This window comes from Xiphias gladius, chromosome 9 (assembly GCF_016859285.1).
Source record: "Xiphias gladius isolate SHS-SW01 ecotype Sanya breed wild chromosome 9, ASM1685928v1, whole genome shotgun sequence".
NCBI lineage: Eukaryota > Metazoa > Chordata > Actinopteri > Istiophoriformes > Xiphiidae > Xiphias > Xiphias gladius.
In genome coordinates this window covers 3,124,082-3,143,245 of record NC_053408.1, presented here as the reverse complement: position 1 = coordinate 3,143,245, position 19,164 = coordinate 3,124,082, and the positions used below count along the sequence as shown (strand labels likewise).

Sequence of the window (19,164 nt, the reverse complement as noted above, 5' to 3'; positions counted from 1 at the left end):
AACTGTAATAACTGAATTCTCTTATATCTTCATTCGAGGTGGAACCATAGACAGATTATGAGAAAGCAGACCCCTCGGCACAGACTTGTAAAAGACCAGCCCCCCCATCTATACAGAAGCCTGAGCCCCAGACTGAAACGCAGTCGGTTCCATCCCTTTGTGGCGTTTTCTGCTTCTCTTTCTGGTCATTTGGTCTCTCTTCGCATGCGTTTTGAGACTATTTATGTTCATCTTTCATCTTTTTTTAGTCGGTCCTGCCTCTCCTGTCGTCTTCTCTGGTCTTTTCGTGGCTGGCTTGTGACTTTTTGTGGACATTTTGCACCTCGTTTTCACTGGTTCACGTCTCTTTGTCGGCGTTTGGAGTTGGTTCATTTTGCATTTCTTTTTTGTTGGTTTGAGTCTTTTTGTGGTCGTTTGATTGACTTTGCAACAGGAAACTTAACAGTTCCTTCATACGGAGGCCTGTTCAGTAATCCATCCATGTGCGGGACCAGGCTGCTGTCGCGACGGTTGACCGGGCTGAGAGCGGTATGAACTCTTGGGGCAGCTTTCCTCTGCGCGTCGGCGCGCTAAAAGGCTGAAGAGCCACTTTTGGAGGCAACGCTGACTGGTAAACCAGCGCTGGTTGTTGAGATATTTCAGCCGGGATCAAAGTGAAAGTAAAAAATTTAAAGAAACGCGCTGCTGTGTGCGCTGGCCACCCACTGCTCCTCCGCTGCTGTGTTTGTCCGGAGCAATATCATAGGAGCAGTTTAACATCCAAAGGAAGTGAACGGGCCTTCAATTTTTCACAGAGCCAACATGTCATCATCTTGTATCCTGAACCCTTTTTTCTACTGTTGACGTCAGCTGATGGGCCGTCTCTCTTTTTTTTTTTTAAAGCTTTTAGGCTATGCCTGAATAGAGTTGATGTGCATCCTGAAGGTGAAACGAACCTCGCAGCGTCAAATTACTGCTGAGCTGCGGCTGAATTACAGCCGGGCTCTCTCTCTCTCTCTCTCTCTCTCTCTCTCTCTCTCTCTCTCTCTCTCTCTCTCTCTCTCTCTCTCTCTCTCTCTCTCTCTCTCTCTCTCTCTCTCGGGTCCTGCAGGGCTTTTAGACTTTAAATTGCCAAGAAACACATTTGCTTTTATCTCATAAATTTACTCGACTCCGTTTACTGTAAAACCCGCGGTAGTTTCAGTTTTACCCTCAGAGTGCTGCAGTGACACACACCTCAGACAACAGATCCCCGTTTGATAGGAGTCACCGCCAGGAAGATAGGTGATCTTTTGTTGAATTTTATACCTACATACACAGTATTTGTGTAAATAACAGTGGTTATTACTTATAAGATTCATCCTTATACGTCGTCTGAATGAATGAAATGAATTAAACGTGAATCTGATGAGACACATGGGTTAGATTCTTCATCATTCTGCCGAAAACCACCTAAAATGGGGAAACACTTGTCGTTTTAAACCCTGGGCCCAGACATTTTAAAGTCCGACTCAAATCTCAAAAAGTCTTTATTTTTGGGTCTAAAACATCTGGATGTGAGAGTCTCATTAAGTTTGCGTTTGAGAACGTTAGGTCGGTCTTATTTAACTTCTTGTTTTTAGACAGCTCGTGGGTTGTTTTAAGGATGCGGTCTTTTATAACGTTTTATCAGCTATTTCTGAGTTCATGTTTTCATTTTTAATTCAGGTTTCGTAACATATTTTGTGCTGCAGCTGAAATGTTTAGTAAATGAATCCATCGGTAAATTGACAGAAAAATTAATCTGCAACTATTTATTTATGTGTATATTTATACATGACCTTATAATTAGGAGAAGACGGAGGCATGATGACGCCACCCGATTTTAATTATTGCCTCCGGGGGTTCAACACACTGGAGGAAATAAATGTCGCCGAGCAACGTGGATGGTGTTATTATTAGTATGTCAACACCGTGCATCTGAAGTCTTCGTTCGGGTGGAAAAAGCGCCCTGACACGCTCGAGGACGCTCTGTTCGTTCAGGAGCAGCCAAACCGGCGGATTCGAGGTGGATTCTTGGATACGAAGCCGTGCGACAGAAGTGCATCCACGCTGGCGTAGCAAAAGAAAAAGCGTGATTAAAAAAAAAAAATGTTTGCAGCGCCAATGTAGCTGAAATTCCTGATCAGGTCGCAGAATACGGTGTAACACCTGTAGCCAGATCTTGTAATTATGAGATGGTGAGTCACAGTTAAGAGATAATTTTTTTTCTTTGGTGAATGCACTGCATTTCCATTCGCTTCATATACGACAGTGAACTAAATGTCTTTGGGCTCTGGAACACTTTGTCAGATAAAACGAGAAATTTGCGAAGTTTTACAGTGAGTTTCAGGTCCTTGTTCATCTGTCCAGACCAGTGAGACCTTGTTTTTATAAAACCATATATCACAGGTGCCTTAAAGCACCAGTGTATCTGACTACATCATGGCGGGATCACGGAAGCCATCACGATTCATCCCGAGGGGAACATGAATGTCTGCGCCAAATTTCAGGGCCACCCATCGAATCGTTGTTGGGATATTTTAGTCTGGACAAAACAGGCACTGCCAGACCCAGAGTCATGTTGCTAGCATTTTTTCAGCAGCTTTTTTGGAATGGATTTCTTTCTGAAAAGAGAGCACAGGATGTAATTTACGGAGCCGACCCGCTTGCTGCAGCTATTCGATTTCAGCTGAAGAGCTCTGACCTTGGAAGAAACTGTGATACAGAGGAGTTCAAGAACAGTTTGGCACCAGGGCGGAAATCTGAGCCGGTTTGTTACTTTCACAAAAACCCCAGCCCAAAAATCTGACTCTTCTAAAATACCCACAGGGCAACTGCACATAAATATAGTTCAGATTATTGATTCTGTGACCTGGATCGAGCTTCAGAAAGTAGCTCTGACTGGTGGTGACTCCCAAAAGTAACAATAAACACTAGCAATGACATTTATTTCCTGCTCCTGAGGTGGATGTTAAGAAGGGTTTCCTTCATTTTAACAGGCTTAAGCAGCAGATTTAAAGGTTTACTTTGTGCTGTTATCCCATCTTTCTTTTACCGTTTAAGTCCTCAAAAAAACATAATTTTTCACAGCGGGTGCACTGCTTCTCTTGTCTTCAGAACATCATGCTCCCTTTTTCTTCTGGCTCTTATCATTATATTATCTGCAGCAGTCCTACTTTTGTGTTTGTTTTTTGTGTTGTGTGTACAGGTTTGTTTTTGTTTGTTTTTTTATACTTTTTTCCGTCTCTCTCTAATTTGTATGCTCATGTTAATTTCTCTATGCAAAATTACGTAAACAGGATTTGCCCAAAGGGAAGGAGAAATCAAATTAAGTCGTGTTTTTAATCCATTGTTCCTGGTTTTGCCGGCAGGAGCCCACAGTTTGGACTTACTGGTGGTGTTGTATCTGACACCGTAGAACATCTCCGGACAGGGCCGTGACACCATCTGGCCGGCGCTGCTCCTGGGCCAGCAGGTGCCAATGCCATCGATGGATGTGTCACAGTAGAGTCCCGGGCCTGCGGCGTGGGGACAGAAAGGTCAGACACAAACAAATTCCTGGCATGGCTCAGGACTACATATAGCCCTGGTGAAATTCTGATAATGCTCCAACAATCTTGGCACTAAATTGTGTTGTTGACTGAGCTGTTTGTGTACATGGGCTTTAATGATTACTCCTGCGCTTTGCTTTGCTTTGCTTGGCTTTGCTTGGCTTTGCTTTGCTGTGCTGTGCTTTGCTGCGCTTTGCTGTGCTGAACGTCGTCCCCTGAGGCACGACGCCAAGCCTATTTCTAGCATTGTTCCTGTCTTTGATGTTACTGCTTTTAATCTGAATTCAGATCAAACTTGCTTCCCTTCTGGGGTATTCCACAACAACTCCGCTTTGTAGCAACGGCGCTAGGAGTCGCACGTCCGAGAGGAGCAGCGTGTCCAACTCACCGCTCCACTGACCTGTGGCGTTGATCAGGGTTTGGTTCCAGGAGGCGGCCAGGGACTGTACTGCAATCCAGAGGGAGAGTTTCGTCAATAACCTCAATCGTTATTTGCAAAGTACAGAGGGGGCAACGAAAATCTCATTAGATTCAGCTTAACAGCGACAAAGGGTGAGCATTAAGGGGCAACAGTAAACACTGGTGACAGACCTTTCCCGGAGCAATATCAGGACGGTAGCTGTGAATATGAATCTAGATGTGCCCTGAGGGTCGGACTATTATTTCTTCAAAAACTCAAGTACATGTAGACGAAAAGATCCGGAAATAAGGATGTTCTGCAGGGCAAAGCTGGCGCTTGATCCTAATGCGTTTCTTTAACCAGTGTTTTCCCACTTTTTTTTTGTGGTGACAAAATGAATTAATCCAAGTTAAAAAATGGAATGAGCGGGGGTTAGTTTTAGTGACAGCACCGGTCGCTTGCTCAAAACGCCTAAAAGGACACACATTCACATTTTCCTGACAAGGACCCGTAGCTGCTGTTTGAGACCGCTGTCTGCACTCTGTCTCCTACCAACTGTCAGCGTCGGTTTCTTTTAACCCCGACTTCATCTGTCTTTCCCTTTGACTTTAACCCAGTAGTTCTTCCTTTGACCGAGGCGGCAGTAGGCCACAAATTATACACATAAAAACACGTTTTCCAGCAGAGCTGGGCAGCACTGCGTAACTGAGTAGCGCTTTGCAGTAATGTCATTACTGGTAAGTGGAAGTTTAAGGGATTTAGAGTGTGAAATTAGGATATTATATTAAGCGACTAATCGCTGTAACGCTCAGTTACTTCAACAGTTTGGTATTTGGCTTGGTAGCGGTCTCACCGGGCGTGATTTCAGTTTCTTCTCTGTGCATTTAGTGTTAGCTTGGTGCAGGGGGCTGCAGGTTGTCTTAGATTTGTCCCAGAGCCGGATGATGGCTCCGCTGTGAGGACTGGACTCGCGTCCTGTCCGCCGTCGCCGCGGGTGTTTCGGCAAATCCCTCCGAACTGGTGACTGGCCGCTTGTTAAACCACAGTGTCTCGTTTTCTACCTACCCTGCCTCTGATTGGCTAGTGCTCGTTGCCACGGCCGGTTGGGTTGGTTAGTCTTAGGCGTGAAGAGTGATGATTGGGTAGGGTTTGGGTAAGAACGTCAGCGGAAGCCAATCAGAGGCGGGGCAGGGGCGCCTAAGAGCCTAAGAATCGGACCGAGAGTTCGATGAGAAACTTTAGATACTTGACTAGAGCTGAAACGACTGATATTTTCGATCGGTTGATAATCAGAAACCATTGATCTACTATTACAACTGCTTAGATAATCCATTCACCCTTTCAGTCGGTTAATCAAGCAAAACCACCAAAGACTCTCTGGTTCCAGCTTCTCAAATGTGAGAATTTGTTGTTTTTATCCGTTTTATATCATCGTAAACCGAATATTTCGGGGCTTGGGACAAAACAAGACTGCGGGCGCGTCACCTCGGGTTGTGAAAAACATTTCAGGGACTAAATGATTAACTGAGGAGTCAAACAATAATAATCGACAGATCGATGGATGATCGATCATTTGTTGGCCTCCCAGACACATTTCGGTCTGTGTTCAAAAATGGCCGACGCTCAGGGCCCAAAGTCATCACAAAGCAACGTGACAGTATATTAACACAAGAGAGCAGTGTTATTACTTAAGAGCTGCCTGGGACATCTTTATGAGTATTACCAGAGGCAAATAACAAGAAGATGTGTGTGTGCTCTCTGGGTGTGTGCCGCGGATTAAAGCGTTTAACAGCCAACTATTACTGTTATTGTGAGGGCTACACAGAAGTGGAATAATAACAAAAGACAGTTTGCCAATATCCACACGGGGAAGGTAGTGATTGAGGACGAGGGTTTGGCATTTAGCGGTTACCGTTGTGAAATGGAAAAGCCTGAACATCAATTCAATCTCAGGTTTAGTAACAGCGGATCAACTTGAACAGTCAGGCTGGTTTGTACCGGGAAATAGCCGCCTCTCAAAAAAAAGCCTGTAAGAGCTGCTGTAGTTGTGCTGCCGCGGCAAACACCTCGCCGGTGTCTGTCCTCAACTTACGTGAGAAGTTCCCTGACAGCATGAGCAGAGCTTCACATGTCAAATCTGCTAAAGAGGCTGACGGCAGAAGGCTCATGATGGCGCACACCTGCGAACAGAGGAAAGATAGATAAAGAAGTCAGGCTCGATCTGTGAATCAGATAACGCTCTCTCTCTGTCCTGAAGATCTGATGATTTTGTTTTTTTTATTTGGCCTCATGCTCCTTTAATTCCCTCGCGTGCAGCAGATGAAGTTTGTGCTGCATCGAACTGAAAGACTCCCGGAGCCCTTGAGCAGATGATGCATGTATTAACAACTCCTCTCGCCTCCCAATGGAGCACTTTGTAGTCTTTAATCACTCCAACTGTCAGGTATCTGTCTGTTACAGATAAGAGTCTTCAATAAAAGATAAAGGCAAAGGAATTACTCACTGCCTTCTTAGAGGGTTGCGATGTGAAATTCAAAATATTTTGTGTTTGTGCATCGGGTGTGTGGTTGCCTACTTCGCGTGTGTGCGTTGCCCGGGGGGAGGGGGGCATTGCATAATGTACATGATTGTAAAACTACAGTAGGCAGCTCCGTCTGCATCTGCTGGATCTCATGTGACACGAGTGCCCATGTGCTTCTGCTTGTTTCCACCACGACAAGAAGATACGCCGGCATCTGCTTTACTCACACACCGGGATGAAATTATCGCTAAACGACAGCACAATGGAACTCAGGGTACAGATGAATATTTCATCCACGCACTCTGATCTCAGCTGAGTTTCCTGCGGCCTGCACAAGCGACTGCTGGAAAGCCTCCAGACCGTGAGGGTTGGCGACACTGAAAGAGTCAGTCTGGTTTTTGTTTGGACTAAATTGGCCTTCCTAATTGACCCCGAGCTAGGTTACGTCTCAGTGCAGCTGTCCCCGAGCGTACACTGTCCCCCGTGGACACCGGGGCGTGGCTAATATTACCAATAAAGTCGATCTGTCATTTCCGCCTTAAATAAAACATTCTCCCCTTCATCAATTATGCAGCATCTGAAAGAGCAAACGTTTCACAAATTTCCGGACAGACGAGGAGGCTTTAACTTCATTTCATTAAATGTGTCCTGTCCTGTGTAAAGAACCACATTGCTAGAGTGACCCAGATTTCGAAGAAGGGTTCCCGAAGGCTTGCTGCGTCTGTTTCACGCTCAGTTAATGCCGGGCAGCTATCAGGGTACGGTGACCTACTGTACCGGCTGTCTGCCACCTTCCAAGTAGTTCAGGTTCAACGGGTTGAAAGAAAGTATTTCATCTGCATCGTTTTTATAGATGGAGGAAGTATTCAGGTCCTTTACTTGAGTAAAAGTATTAAACAATGTAAAATACTCCATTATTATTAAAAGTCCTGCCTTTAAAATCACACTTAAGTCAAATCACAGAAGTATTATCATGAAAAAATGGGCAGAAATTCCCTTTCATGGTTCTCCGAGCGCGACAGGATCATTCCTACTGATGCATTGATATGTGAGCAGGCATTTTTGTGGCTGTCTGAGGTGGAGCTGCAAAAATTTTATAATTTTATAAAGACATTTCTGCCTATTATCAAGTCCTGAAAACCTAATTTTACAGTGCAGTAAGAGGATAGAGCTTTATTTTGAATGAAATCAACTTGTTTTAAAGGATTTTCTTTAAAAACGTCCGTATCGAAGGCAGTTTCTGGATGTTTTGGTGCCCTAGTCGAGATGTTTACTAACTCCCCGAAGGGGGCTGATCTTTTACATCCATTATATCTTATCAAAAAATGTTTTATATTATATCAAATTTACCTTTATTTAGCTTCACTCAGCTTCTGGTCAGTGTCCTACCAAAGCGGATCCTTTACAAGAGTTGAGTCATGACTTATCCTGAGTATTCGTGCTACAGAAAGTTAAAACCTAAAGGACTAAATTCTAAACTTATATGACTTTACAATGTTTTATATCTTAGAGGCTGTTCATATGTAAACTGTGTGAAAAATATGCAACATACCTAGTTACTGTCGCTGATAAAAGTAGTGGAGTAAAAAGTATGATATTTCCCTCCGAAGTTTATGACGGCAGACGTATAAAGTAGCATTAAATGAGAGTGGTGGAAAGAAACCAAGTACATTTACTCAAGTACTCTACTTCACTTGAGCATTTCTCTTCAGTGCTACTTTATACTTCCACTCCGCTACATTTCAGATGGCAATATTTTGCTTTTGTATAATATAAATCAATAAATTAATAGTGTTAAGACTTCGCTGATCCCCTGTGGGAATTCACAAGCTACTCTGCAGTATAAAGTACTTTAGTACTATTAGCACGACCTTTACCAGCAGCAACATTAAAGTAATTATAATCCGTGGTTGTACTTATACTCCAGTAAAAGAGTATTTCTATGCTGTGGTACTGCTCCTTTTACTTAAGATCTCAAGAGGACTTCTTCCAGCACCGTTGAACAGAAATACTCGAATAGCGTAACCTTAAAAACTATATTTAGGTACAGTACTCGATTAAACGTACTTAGTTATTTTTTGACCTTAGCAGGCATGTGATCTGCGAGTTGCTGTGGGGGGGGTGTGCTGGCCTTAAATCACAACAATAGAAAGCAGGGGGATTTTCAAAGAGGGGCTCAGGGGATTCTCTAGTGTCCGTAGCGCGACGGTTCTCCTCACACGATGGGGAGGAGGAGGCAGATGAAGTAATTCACCTCAGGCATCTGCAACAACATCCGCACGTCTCTCAAGAGTTTAACTGATCACACGCCCTCAGTGTTGCCTCTGTGGGCTCTGCCTTACGTTCATCTCAGGGAGATGAGCATTTTGTGGCTTTAAAGATGCGACTTGGAGCATCAGTTTGTTCACTTTTCTCCTGCAGGCAAGCACGAGAGGTGGAAGTGAGGGAGCTGCACTAACATTTTCTTTTTCTTTTTTAAATCTCCAGTGTCCCAAATCCCGGGTTTTTCCAGCAACGGCATCTGAGGCCCAGATAGCAGAGGGATCAGGTCACATCATGTCAAAGGGATCGTTTTCTCGTGCCATCGTAAGCCCAGAGTCCCGGTTCGTGTCTCGGTGCTTACAAGTAAGCAGGACATTGGCTGCCTCAGCACTTCTTTGAACTAATGGGATGCAGACTGGTGTTAATACTCCGGGAAGGTGGAAAAAATAAAAAACCACAAGTCTCTCTGTCAGGATTACCGTCCTCCCTCAACCCTTTTAGAAGAGGAGGAGGGTTTTTTTTTTTCTTGCTTTTTAAATGGATGTTGGGTTTTTTTCTTAAAATAGCTGTGACATGGAGACAGTATCCAAAACTGACATCTGGATGGGATGATGGCGTTAAATCCCTGCGCATCAAAACTATACTCCGCTGCAATCCGCCAGAATAAGACAGATCTACTTAGACTTTTAATTAAAATAGCTCAAAAGCTAAGCCCGAGGGCAGGAGGATGAGGGTCAAAGGGCAAAAGGCGCAGAGCTTACCTCAAGCAGAAAGAAGCAATCGCGACGCATTTCCAGACCTTTATCTTTCACACCATTTTTCATGCGTGTCATTAACTGTCTTCTATCGACCTGAGGAAATCTTTTTTTCTTTCTTCCACTCTCTTTTTTTTTCTAAATCCACCTCCCTGCGCTTGAGCTCACTCCACCGCGACGATCCTTTGAGTTTAATTGTGCCAAGAAAAGTCGCGATGGTGCCAAAGATGTGCTGTCGTTGTTGCTGCTGCTGCTGCTGCTGCTGCTGCTGGAAATGTCAACAGCGGAGGCGCGTAGCCAGAGAGAGAAACCAGTCGGTCTGCACACGAGCTGTCCAGATGACAGGGCTGTCAGAGGCTACGTTCCGTCACGATCATCTGACGGAAAGCCCGGGAGCAGCGACGTCTCCGCCGGCCTGCGGGTGATGAACTGTGCCCTCCGCTCGGCCGGGTTATCTCGTCGTGAACGGTGGGGGGGGGGGGCACTCAGATGAAGTCGCTCCGTCAGTTTGTGTTACAGGGCTGGAAACCTGAATCCACCGCGCGCCATCAGACGGGCACCGCCGTACCCTTCAGAGCTGGCCCCGGACCAGAACTCCTCTCGCACGCATGGTTCACTCCGCAGGTCGCCCCGAGCTACGCCGCCGTGCGCCACCGCTTCGTATCCAGCCTCCGACTCCTGCGTGCAGCCGCTGCGCTGGTTTACATCGCCTCGTCGACGCGCCGCCCACGTTGTGCCACTTTGTCAGGAGGATCCGACGCGACCGAGGAATAACTCAGTTCCTCGTCCTGCGGTTAATTATGCAACGGCTCTCCGCTGCGCCACATCCTTATCTTTAACCCCTTTGCGATCCAGACCTCTCTGCTGTGAGAAAGTTAAAGGACGGACCCGGGGTACACTGATTTTGGAAGGGGTGGATCCGTGCGCATCAGTGAAAAGGGGGGCACCCAGGGAAGGAAACCCTTTTCATTTTCCAATGAATTAGTGCCAGAGCGCGGAGTTGACAGATTTGGCTGTGAGCTAACAAGGACAGATGGCCCCACTCTGTTAATAAAGTTAAGCGACCCCCGGGGATGTTTTTAAATTCCAAATATAAGGCTCTTTTAAAACAGACTTAAAATTTAAATTCTCACGTGTTCAGATTAGTAATGAAGCAACTGATCAATTAGTCAATCAGCAGAAAATCAGTCGTACATAATTCTAATAAGGGATTCAATTAAATTATTGAAATTTGACATAAAAAGATTAAAAGGATGGGCAAGAAAAAAATAATAATACATATTAGTTTTACACAAAATTATGGATTGTTTAAAAGTCCGGACCACGACTTTACTGTTGTGGCTCAGCAGCAAACAGCAAACAGACACGATTAGACACCAGCTGGTGAACACGCGTTTAGCAGCTAAAGAGCCAGATAAGTCTATCAGGAGCTGGTGGAGACCAAAACCAGAGCTAAAAGAAGAGGGAGTGCAGGACTTATATTCATCAGGGTGGACACAAACTCCAGATGAATCATCATGTTGCTCCTGTAAATTCTGGATGTGGATATAAGCAGCTGTTTGCTAACGAGTTCACCATATTCACTCAAAAGGTGAAGTGTCAATGTTGTATTCATGACTTGTTTCCACTGCCCCCAAGTGGCCAAAAAAAAGTTTGAGCTGCCAAACTCTTCTCTACGCTCGCTGGCTAGCCTCCACCTGTGGCTTTCATCAGGGCTTTTCTTCTGAAAAAAGATAGGACCTGCTGCAGCCGAAACCCACGTCGATGAGAGCGGGGAGAGTGAAGCAAAACTGTAAAGCTGCGGATTGTAAAACCAAAACAATGAGCTGAAAACACCGTAGAGCTGAGGAGAGCTGTTCAGACTGGCTATAATTCCTCCGTGGGTTTGTCTCTACGACCAACTGTTTTCACATTACTCGTAGTATTGACAGATATCTTGACAGGAGTGGCTTCAGCCTTTTTCAAGGCTCTAAAATCCTTCGAGTGGAACAATCTAACTCTTTGGTTGAACTGCCCGTTCTCATGATCGCTCACATTGCTTCATTTTAGGGGGTCACAAGCCAAAAAGGTTGGGAAACACAGGTTTAAGCCATTTTTCGTGGATAAATGCCAAATATTCTCTCGTTCCAGCTTCCCAAATATGATTATTTTCAGATGTTATCTCAGTGTTTTATCTCTGTAAATTGAATATCTAAAGACATTTGAAGACGTCTCTTCGGTGTCTGGGAAACAGTGCTTTTTTCACATTATTGTCTGACATTTTATAGGCTAAATAATTAATCACCAGATCAATCAATAATGAGAAAAATTGTTAGTTGCTGTCCTAGTTCCGATTTTTGCAGCATCAGGGACTTCCGTCCCTCTAGTACTCCTGTCTCTGCTCATTTAAATCCAAATGAATATTTTACACAAGAAATTATATTATTAGATGTAGTATTATGTTCACATGCAGGAGGAGGGATGGCATGGCTGCTAATATCCACACCACTGTGGCTTTGAGCGCAGAAAATGCCTTATGCACAGTGCGCTAAAGCTTTCTTTAGATCCAGTGACGTGCAAAGAGGCATTATTCAGAAGATACTTTAATCCAAGGTGACAGTGCCCTCCCCTGGGTATGCCATCTTGTGAAGTGTCACTAGTGGCAACAAGGAGACCATAGCAAACTGGGTTAGGTGGTTAGGATACTGTTTCGACTAGTTAGTATGAGCCTGCTCCTCGTAAGAAAGACGAACCCACTAACCATATACACACACACACCTGTCCATGAGGCTAGCGTTCAGGTGCTGGAAAATATCATCTCAATCAGCCCGACAGGTGTCATGCATGCTTTGGTGGAACCATTTGTTTTGGTCTTGCTGTGGATTTTCTGAGGGGCCACTTGAGTTCATTCAAGAGGGTTGTGTAAAACAGTCTTTCTAATCCCTTTTCCCGCAACTGGACGAGTTTACTGTCAAGCAGGCTTGTAGCCCACCCCCTATTCAATCGAGGCAATACACGTCCCCGTTGCTGTGGGTCATTCGAAATGCACGGAAGATTACAAAGCAGGCGCTCCTTGCACGTTGGGGTTAAGCACATTTACGTAACGAACATGCATTCGCCACTGTGAAGGCTCAGATTAACGTGCTGGGCGCTTCACGAGTGCGTTCGGTGAACCTACAGACCCACCGCGTGATGAGTCTTGAAATAGTGTTGGTGGGAAGGAATGGAAAAAAAAAAAAAAAAAAGAGTAAAAGTTGCCTTGATGAAACTGTCTTTATTCTGCTTTCAGAGAGGAATACGTTTAAACATAATCCATTAATTCTTTGAGTCATTTATCGAGCAAAAAAAGTCAAATATTCACCGGTTCCAGCTTCTTAAATACGAGGATTTGCTGCTTTTCTTGGTCGTATGTGATCCTTAATTGTATATATTGTATATATTGTGTATCTTTGAGAGCTGCCTCAAAGAAGAGCCAGCTCTCAAAGACTCCAGGATTTGGCTTTGAGAACTAATACCCCCCCAAAATAACATACAGGAATATAAATCTTGTCTTTGATACCAATAACGTAGCACATGAGCAGGAGGATGGTGCAGTGGAGAGAGCTGCAGCAGCAGTTGTCATGAGTATATCACCAGTGTAACCATGAGAACTAAAAGGGCAGCCAGTAGAGCGCAGACATCCGCCAAGGCAGACGTCAAACATACACCAGACTTCTGCTGTACATCTGTATGATTATGACTGTAGGTTTTTAGCGAACTGGTACCTGATGAATAAGCAAGTGACTGCGAAGCATTTTCAAAAGGATTTTTAAATACTTCAGTTGTCAGTAGGGAGAGTCACATAATCAAAAATTCATTCATCCAGTTACTACAGAGAAACTTCAGAGCAAGCAAGTAAGTTGACCTGCTCTTTCTAAGGTCAAGAATGAATTGTCAAGCTCGGGTTTTTAATACAACACTAAAAGTGCTCAAAATCATAGAAAGTTCGAAACATCTACAATTCATTGATAACCGAGAAATCGAAATTAGCCGATGAAGACCATTTGATACAGTTGAAAGCCCCGGCACAAGCGAATAGGTTGACTTGAAGTTGAGTCCGTTTCCAAGGTCAAAAATGAAAACTCAAGGTTAAGTTTTAAGACACAATTCCTGGAAGAGGATTAACAGAAAGTTTTAACGACTAAATTTTCATGAAAACTGAGCAAACTGCTGATGAAGTCCATGAGCTATAGCTGAAAGCTCATTAACAAGAGAGTAAGTTGGCCTTAAGCTGAGATTGCTTTGTCAACTGCCGTTTACAGCTACTGTACATATCTGTGACACCTGAGCAAACTCAGTCTGCTGATGAACACGGTGTGATATGATCAAAAGCTCCAGAATGAGAGTGTAAGTGGCTCTTGAGCTGATACTATGTCAGCGAGTGTTTCTATGGTCAACTACTGTCAAGCTCAACTTTTAAGACAGCGGAATGGAAAAGGTGAATGGAAAGTGAGAACTGAGCGACGAATCATCTGCGATGCTGATGAAGACCACGTGTTATGGCTGAAAGCTCTAGAACAAGTGAGCGAGTGAGTTGAGATCGCTCTGTCAGATTTTTAAAGCAGTTTTCAATACATCAGTTGTCAAGCAGGGAAAGACACATAACCAGGACCTCATTCTTCCGGTCGCTGTAGCAAACTTCAAAAGCTTTTTGGGAGCGAAAAACTTGTCAAGTCACCGAGTGAGATGGTGACCTAGAAAAAGGCATCGGCTTCATTTTTAAGCACTGCGAGTGTGAGTGTGTGTGTGTGTGTGTGTGTGCGCGTGTGTGTGTGTTTGCACACGTTGGTGCTGAGTCTTGTTTTGAGTTTTTGCCACATCTGTGCACCGTGTCTCACTGGCTCGTTCAGAGCAACGCTTCAAGAGCTCTCCCAGCAATAACAAACACGAAGCGGTCTAAATCCCACTCGTCTCCGCGGAACAATCCGCAGGCGCTGTCAGGACGGGCGAGCAAGGAACAAACGAAGGCAGCGTGCTGCCGAGAACAAGGGACACCGCTTCAGCTGATGCACCGGAGGAGGACAACATACTGTATATTTATAATGTGCAGCGGTTTCCAACCACTACGTCTCCTCTCCTCTCACGTACAGAGATATTTCATGTGGTAAACAATTTCAAGAGTCGGTCCTTGAACCGGGTTTGTGACAATTCCAATATGAGTTATCGGTGAAGCCTTCGGAAGATGGTGTATTGATTTTATGACAGGGCTGGACTTAGCACCCTCTGAACATGACACAGCTCTGTGCATGCTAATCAGACTGCCTGACAAAGATGGGCTTTGTGCTTTCATGAACCACTAACCTCTGTAAGACACAAGTGAGCTCTTCTAGAAAAACCACACCGCTTTTTTTTTTTTTTTCAAAACCACATTAAGTGGCCTCGTTAGCATTTGTCACCCACATGCAAAACAGCCGTGACATTTCCGCTCTGTAAAGTAAGGCCGGTGTGGAGAGGTATCATGAGAGAGCAGAGGATTATTGTTATCTGATTAGAAAAAAATTTTTTAGTGTTCTTCAGCACAGGACGAAATAAATACAGCATTTAATGTCCGATACTCTCTCGGAGATTACTTCCTGACCGTCATATTTGGGGAAAAGAAATTTGGTTTGGGCAGTTTTAGTGACATCGTCATTTTACACACCTGACATTTACGGGGATACAGTTGGTGGTTGTGTAAGATAATAACAACACAGATGAAACTGCAATCTGTGCGCTGGATGAGCTGTCGGTGTGTTGCAGCTGTTCAGTGTTGTCCGTGTAACACACCAGGAGTGTGCACGAGGACTAAACAAACAAATAAATACAAATACAAATTCAGATAATAATAAATTTATGAATACAAATAAGTTCAAATAAAATAAAATACAAATGGAAATTAAATTAAAAAAATAAAGTGAAATAAAAAGATTTAAAATAAGAAAAAATATAGAAATAAAAATAAAAAATAAAAATTTAAGTATCTGAGCAAAAAATTAAAATAAAAAGTAAAAAAAATTAAACACAAATGCAAATAAAATACAAATTAATATACGAGTATGATTAAAATAAAACAATTATATAAATACAAAATAATTACATGAAGTAAAAAGGAAAATTTAAATTAAAATAACTATAAAATAATGTAAAATTCAATGCTGTTAAACAATAAAACAATGTACACATACAAATACAAACATACAAACAAACAAACAAACAAAAGAAAATTACCCCTCACAGAAAGACAAATGTTCCCAGCCCACAGGGAACCAAAGAGACAGCGTCCTTAATTCATCTGGACACCCATAGTGTGTTTCTGTCCTACATTCATCCATTACGGTAATGAAGCCACCAACAAATGGACAAAAAGAGGCAGCAGGTCAGTCTCCTTGAACCTTTTCTAACAGATCTGCTTCATTTTTTCATCCGTCTATCATCTGTCACCCACTCGTTCTATCTGTGTTGATCAATGTTTCGATCCATTCATCCATCTACTGTCTGTCTATCCGCATTTTTATGACTCCTCCTGCCATAATAGCCTGTTTTCATGTTGGAAAACAAGAAAAGACTGTCCAAAAACCCCCCCTCGCACCCTCCCCCGATGCGCCTGGTGTAACAGACACCTGGTAGTTTACTTGACAGTGAGAAGCAAATTGAGATTTTGAACTCTTACTAATCATCATCATTTTGCATCATCACCGGCAGCTACCAAGTCGCACAAGGCTAATTTTATGTGGATAAATTCACACAGAATTTGGACACACGGAAATGGTGGTAGATGAAAATAGTATTACTGTGTACTGTATATTGTGGAAACCAGGGAGTGATTTTGGACAGAGCCTGTGAATCTACAGCCCTGTGCCTCTGAGACTGTAGAAAGTGCATTTGAAGATGATGGGAATGTCATTAGTTCTGCAGGAATTTATGTATCATCGTAAATAAAAGTATTGGTAAAACTTACATTTTGACCTGATGATGGCACTGGAGGAAAAGTCAGACGGTCACCAAAGTGACCGCAGCTCATCTGGAGTGGGACGAAAAATGTTTACGAAATTTCATGGCCATCCATCCTATGGTCAAGACAGTTCCCTCAAAACCACAAATGTAAACCTCAAGGTGGCGCTTGACAAAAAGCCAAGGGATCACCAAAGTCAGTCTGATTCAGCCTCTGGGAACCGTGGATCTCTGTACAAAATTGCGTACCAATCCATTCAGTAGATACTTATTTATTTCACAGGATAAGTGAAAACTTTTACCCACTGGTGGCGCTATAGGAAAAGTCAGGGGCTCACCAAAGTCAACCTGACTCTGGATATCTGTACCAATTTTTATGGCAATTTTATGGCAATCCATCTGACAGGTGTTGAGTTATGTCACTTAAAAGCCAAACACGTCAAATTCACGGTGATGCCGGAGGAACGGTCAAGAGATCACTGAAGTAAGACATTCACGGGGAACACGAATGTCTGTACAGATTTTCAGAGCAATCCATCTGATAGTCCTTGAGATATTTCAGTGTGGATCAAAGCGGTGGACCGACTGACGGACTGACAATGCCATCCCTAGAGCCAGGCCGCTAGCACGGCTAAAAATGGGAAAAGGGTTCCACACATATGCGGCATTAGGTAACAAATGTGCAACATAGGAAAAACCTGCAGAAAAAGGACGGGTGCCTTCTCACACCGTGCAGGTCCGGGCCCAGTTCATGGAGAATTGATTATGTCTTGTCAGCGGTTCCGGTGGCAGACCTGGCAGAGCTGCAGCAGGTGTGAAGGTCAACAAGAGAGTCATATTTTAATCAAAGACCAAGGAGCTAAAAATAAAACTCCCCCGGCGGGCACCACACTGAGAGACTCAAGGAGATGCGAAAAGGCTCTGTAGTGTACACATTTTAATTATCACGCATTCACACTGGGGTTGTTGTTACCTATAAATGTCAATTGGACAGTTTTTCTGCTAAGGAAGCCATTAGTGGTGAAGGATGTGCCGCAATGCACCTGGAGTCTGGGCTCCGGCCAAGACTGACAATGGGAATCACATGCCACAAAGGCAGCGACAGTCCTGAAAAGAAAATATCGACAACCCTTCCTGATAGTGTGTGCCAAGGCTGGGAAGTCATCAAATGCCAGCAGGTGTGTGTGTGTGTGTGTGTCCATGTGCATTTGTACAGACATGATTGCAGTTAGAAAAACTTTCTAATTACCTCTGCCAAGGAGGTTATGTTTTCACTGGTGTCTGTTGGTTTGTTTGTTTATTTGTCAGCAGGATTATGCAAAAACTACTGAACCAATTTGCACCGAACCTGGTGGAGGGATGGTGCACGGGCCAGGGAAGAACCCATAAAATTCCAGGGAAGATCCAGTTAAAGGGGCAGAGCCGAGAATTTTTTTTTTCCCCCCATCGCTTTTCTTAACGTTGCAAGATAGGGCATTTTTCGCTTTGGCGGAGTTATGTGCTCTGCTGAATGCCACTGTAGTTACCTCCGCCAAGGAGGTTATGTGATCAACCGCATCTGTTTGTTGGTTTGTTTGTTTGTTTATTTGTCAGCGGGATTACGCAAAAAGTACTGAGCCGATCTGGACCGAACTTGATGGAGGGATGGTGCACGGGATCTGCACTTACACATTCTCAAATAGTGGCATTTATTTAGCTCAGCTCCAAAGAGGAACCTGGATTGGGTTAAACCAAATATTCGCAAATCTGTTACTTAATTTTTGTGTGTAACAGCTAACTGGCTAACTACGAGCTAATTACTTAATTTACTGTTAAAGCAAACTCATCACTTCCTCCGTGTTTACAGAGGCGTGTTTTGCAATTCCAATATCGCAGTAGTCAGAAACAATATGTATAGTTCAGAATAGGGTATAGTTTGGTCTCTCCACAGTCGCGGCTGGTGCTTTCTTGTTATCTCCAAACACACTTTTGATTGGATGTCACAGCATTTTTTTTTCCATCATTCCTGAGGGATACAAATGACAAGAAAATTGGTTCTCTTTTTCTTTTTTTTGCAATCTCTGTCCATGCATCATCGCCATCTGCACTCGTGAAAATTGGATTTCTCTTATTATGCCGTATGTTTTTGCTAACTTTCCTCTCTGTTCCTGGGTTGCTTTTGTCTTTGTTTCCAAAGTCCTGTAATTTCCTCCCTACTTATATGGTTGATCACTAATGGTTAATTTTATTTAACTGCTTTAATTTAATTTCTACTGTAAATTCAGAATTTTACATCAATAAAAAAAATAAATAAATAAAAATCGAAGTAAACCAGGCTTTTGGAGAATAACATCTCTTGAAATATGAATGAACATTGGGGCAGAGATATGTCAATACATCCTTGTGTCCTATTAGCTGTTCCATTTCAGCCCACATGTGATCATTTGAAGTGATCACTTGCATTTAGTACCACATTTACAGTCAAAAGAAATCCGATACATGAAGTCCAATATTTCACTTTTAGCCCTTTGATAAGCCCTGAACTTTGTCTGTTGAGGCAGCCTTTCAGGTTTCTTTTTTATTTTATTGTATTGTTTTTTAATACAGTCGCTGATAATCTTACAGGCTACAACTACATCACAGCATTCAGCAGAACCGCCCTCAGTGGATAACAGCAGGTGATTTTCAACATGTGTATGTCCACACACACACAGACACACACACGCACACACACGCACACACACACAC

The 19,164-nt window shown here is 43.5% G+C and overlaps 1 protein-coding gene across 5 annotated transcripts in view; it reads right to left on the bottom strand.

The window, feature by feature from the left end:
- LOC120794740 (corticotropin-releasing factor receptor 1-like) overlaps positions 1-19,164 on the bottom strand; it is a 69,634-nt gene that overhangs the window by 42,482 nt on the left and 7,988 nt on the right. For 2 of the 5 annotated variants that reach the window (XM_040136007.1, XM_040136008.1), the window contains 3 exons: positions 6,044-6,131; positions 3,940-3,999; positions 3,393-3,518 (listed from right to left, as the gene is read on the bottom strand). In XM_040136007.1, coding sequence (XP_039991941.1) covers positions 3,393-3,518; positions 3,940-3,999; positions 6,044-6,131 — 274 coding nt within the window. Of the gene's footprint in view, positions 1-3,392; positions 3,519-3,939; positions 4,000-6,043; positions 6,132-9,495; positions 10,267-15,148; positions 15,171-19,164 lie in introns of those variants that run through there. The other 3 variants (XM_040136009.1, XM_040136005.1, XM_040136006.1) reach the window with 3 other exon arrangements.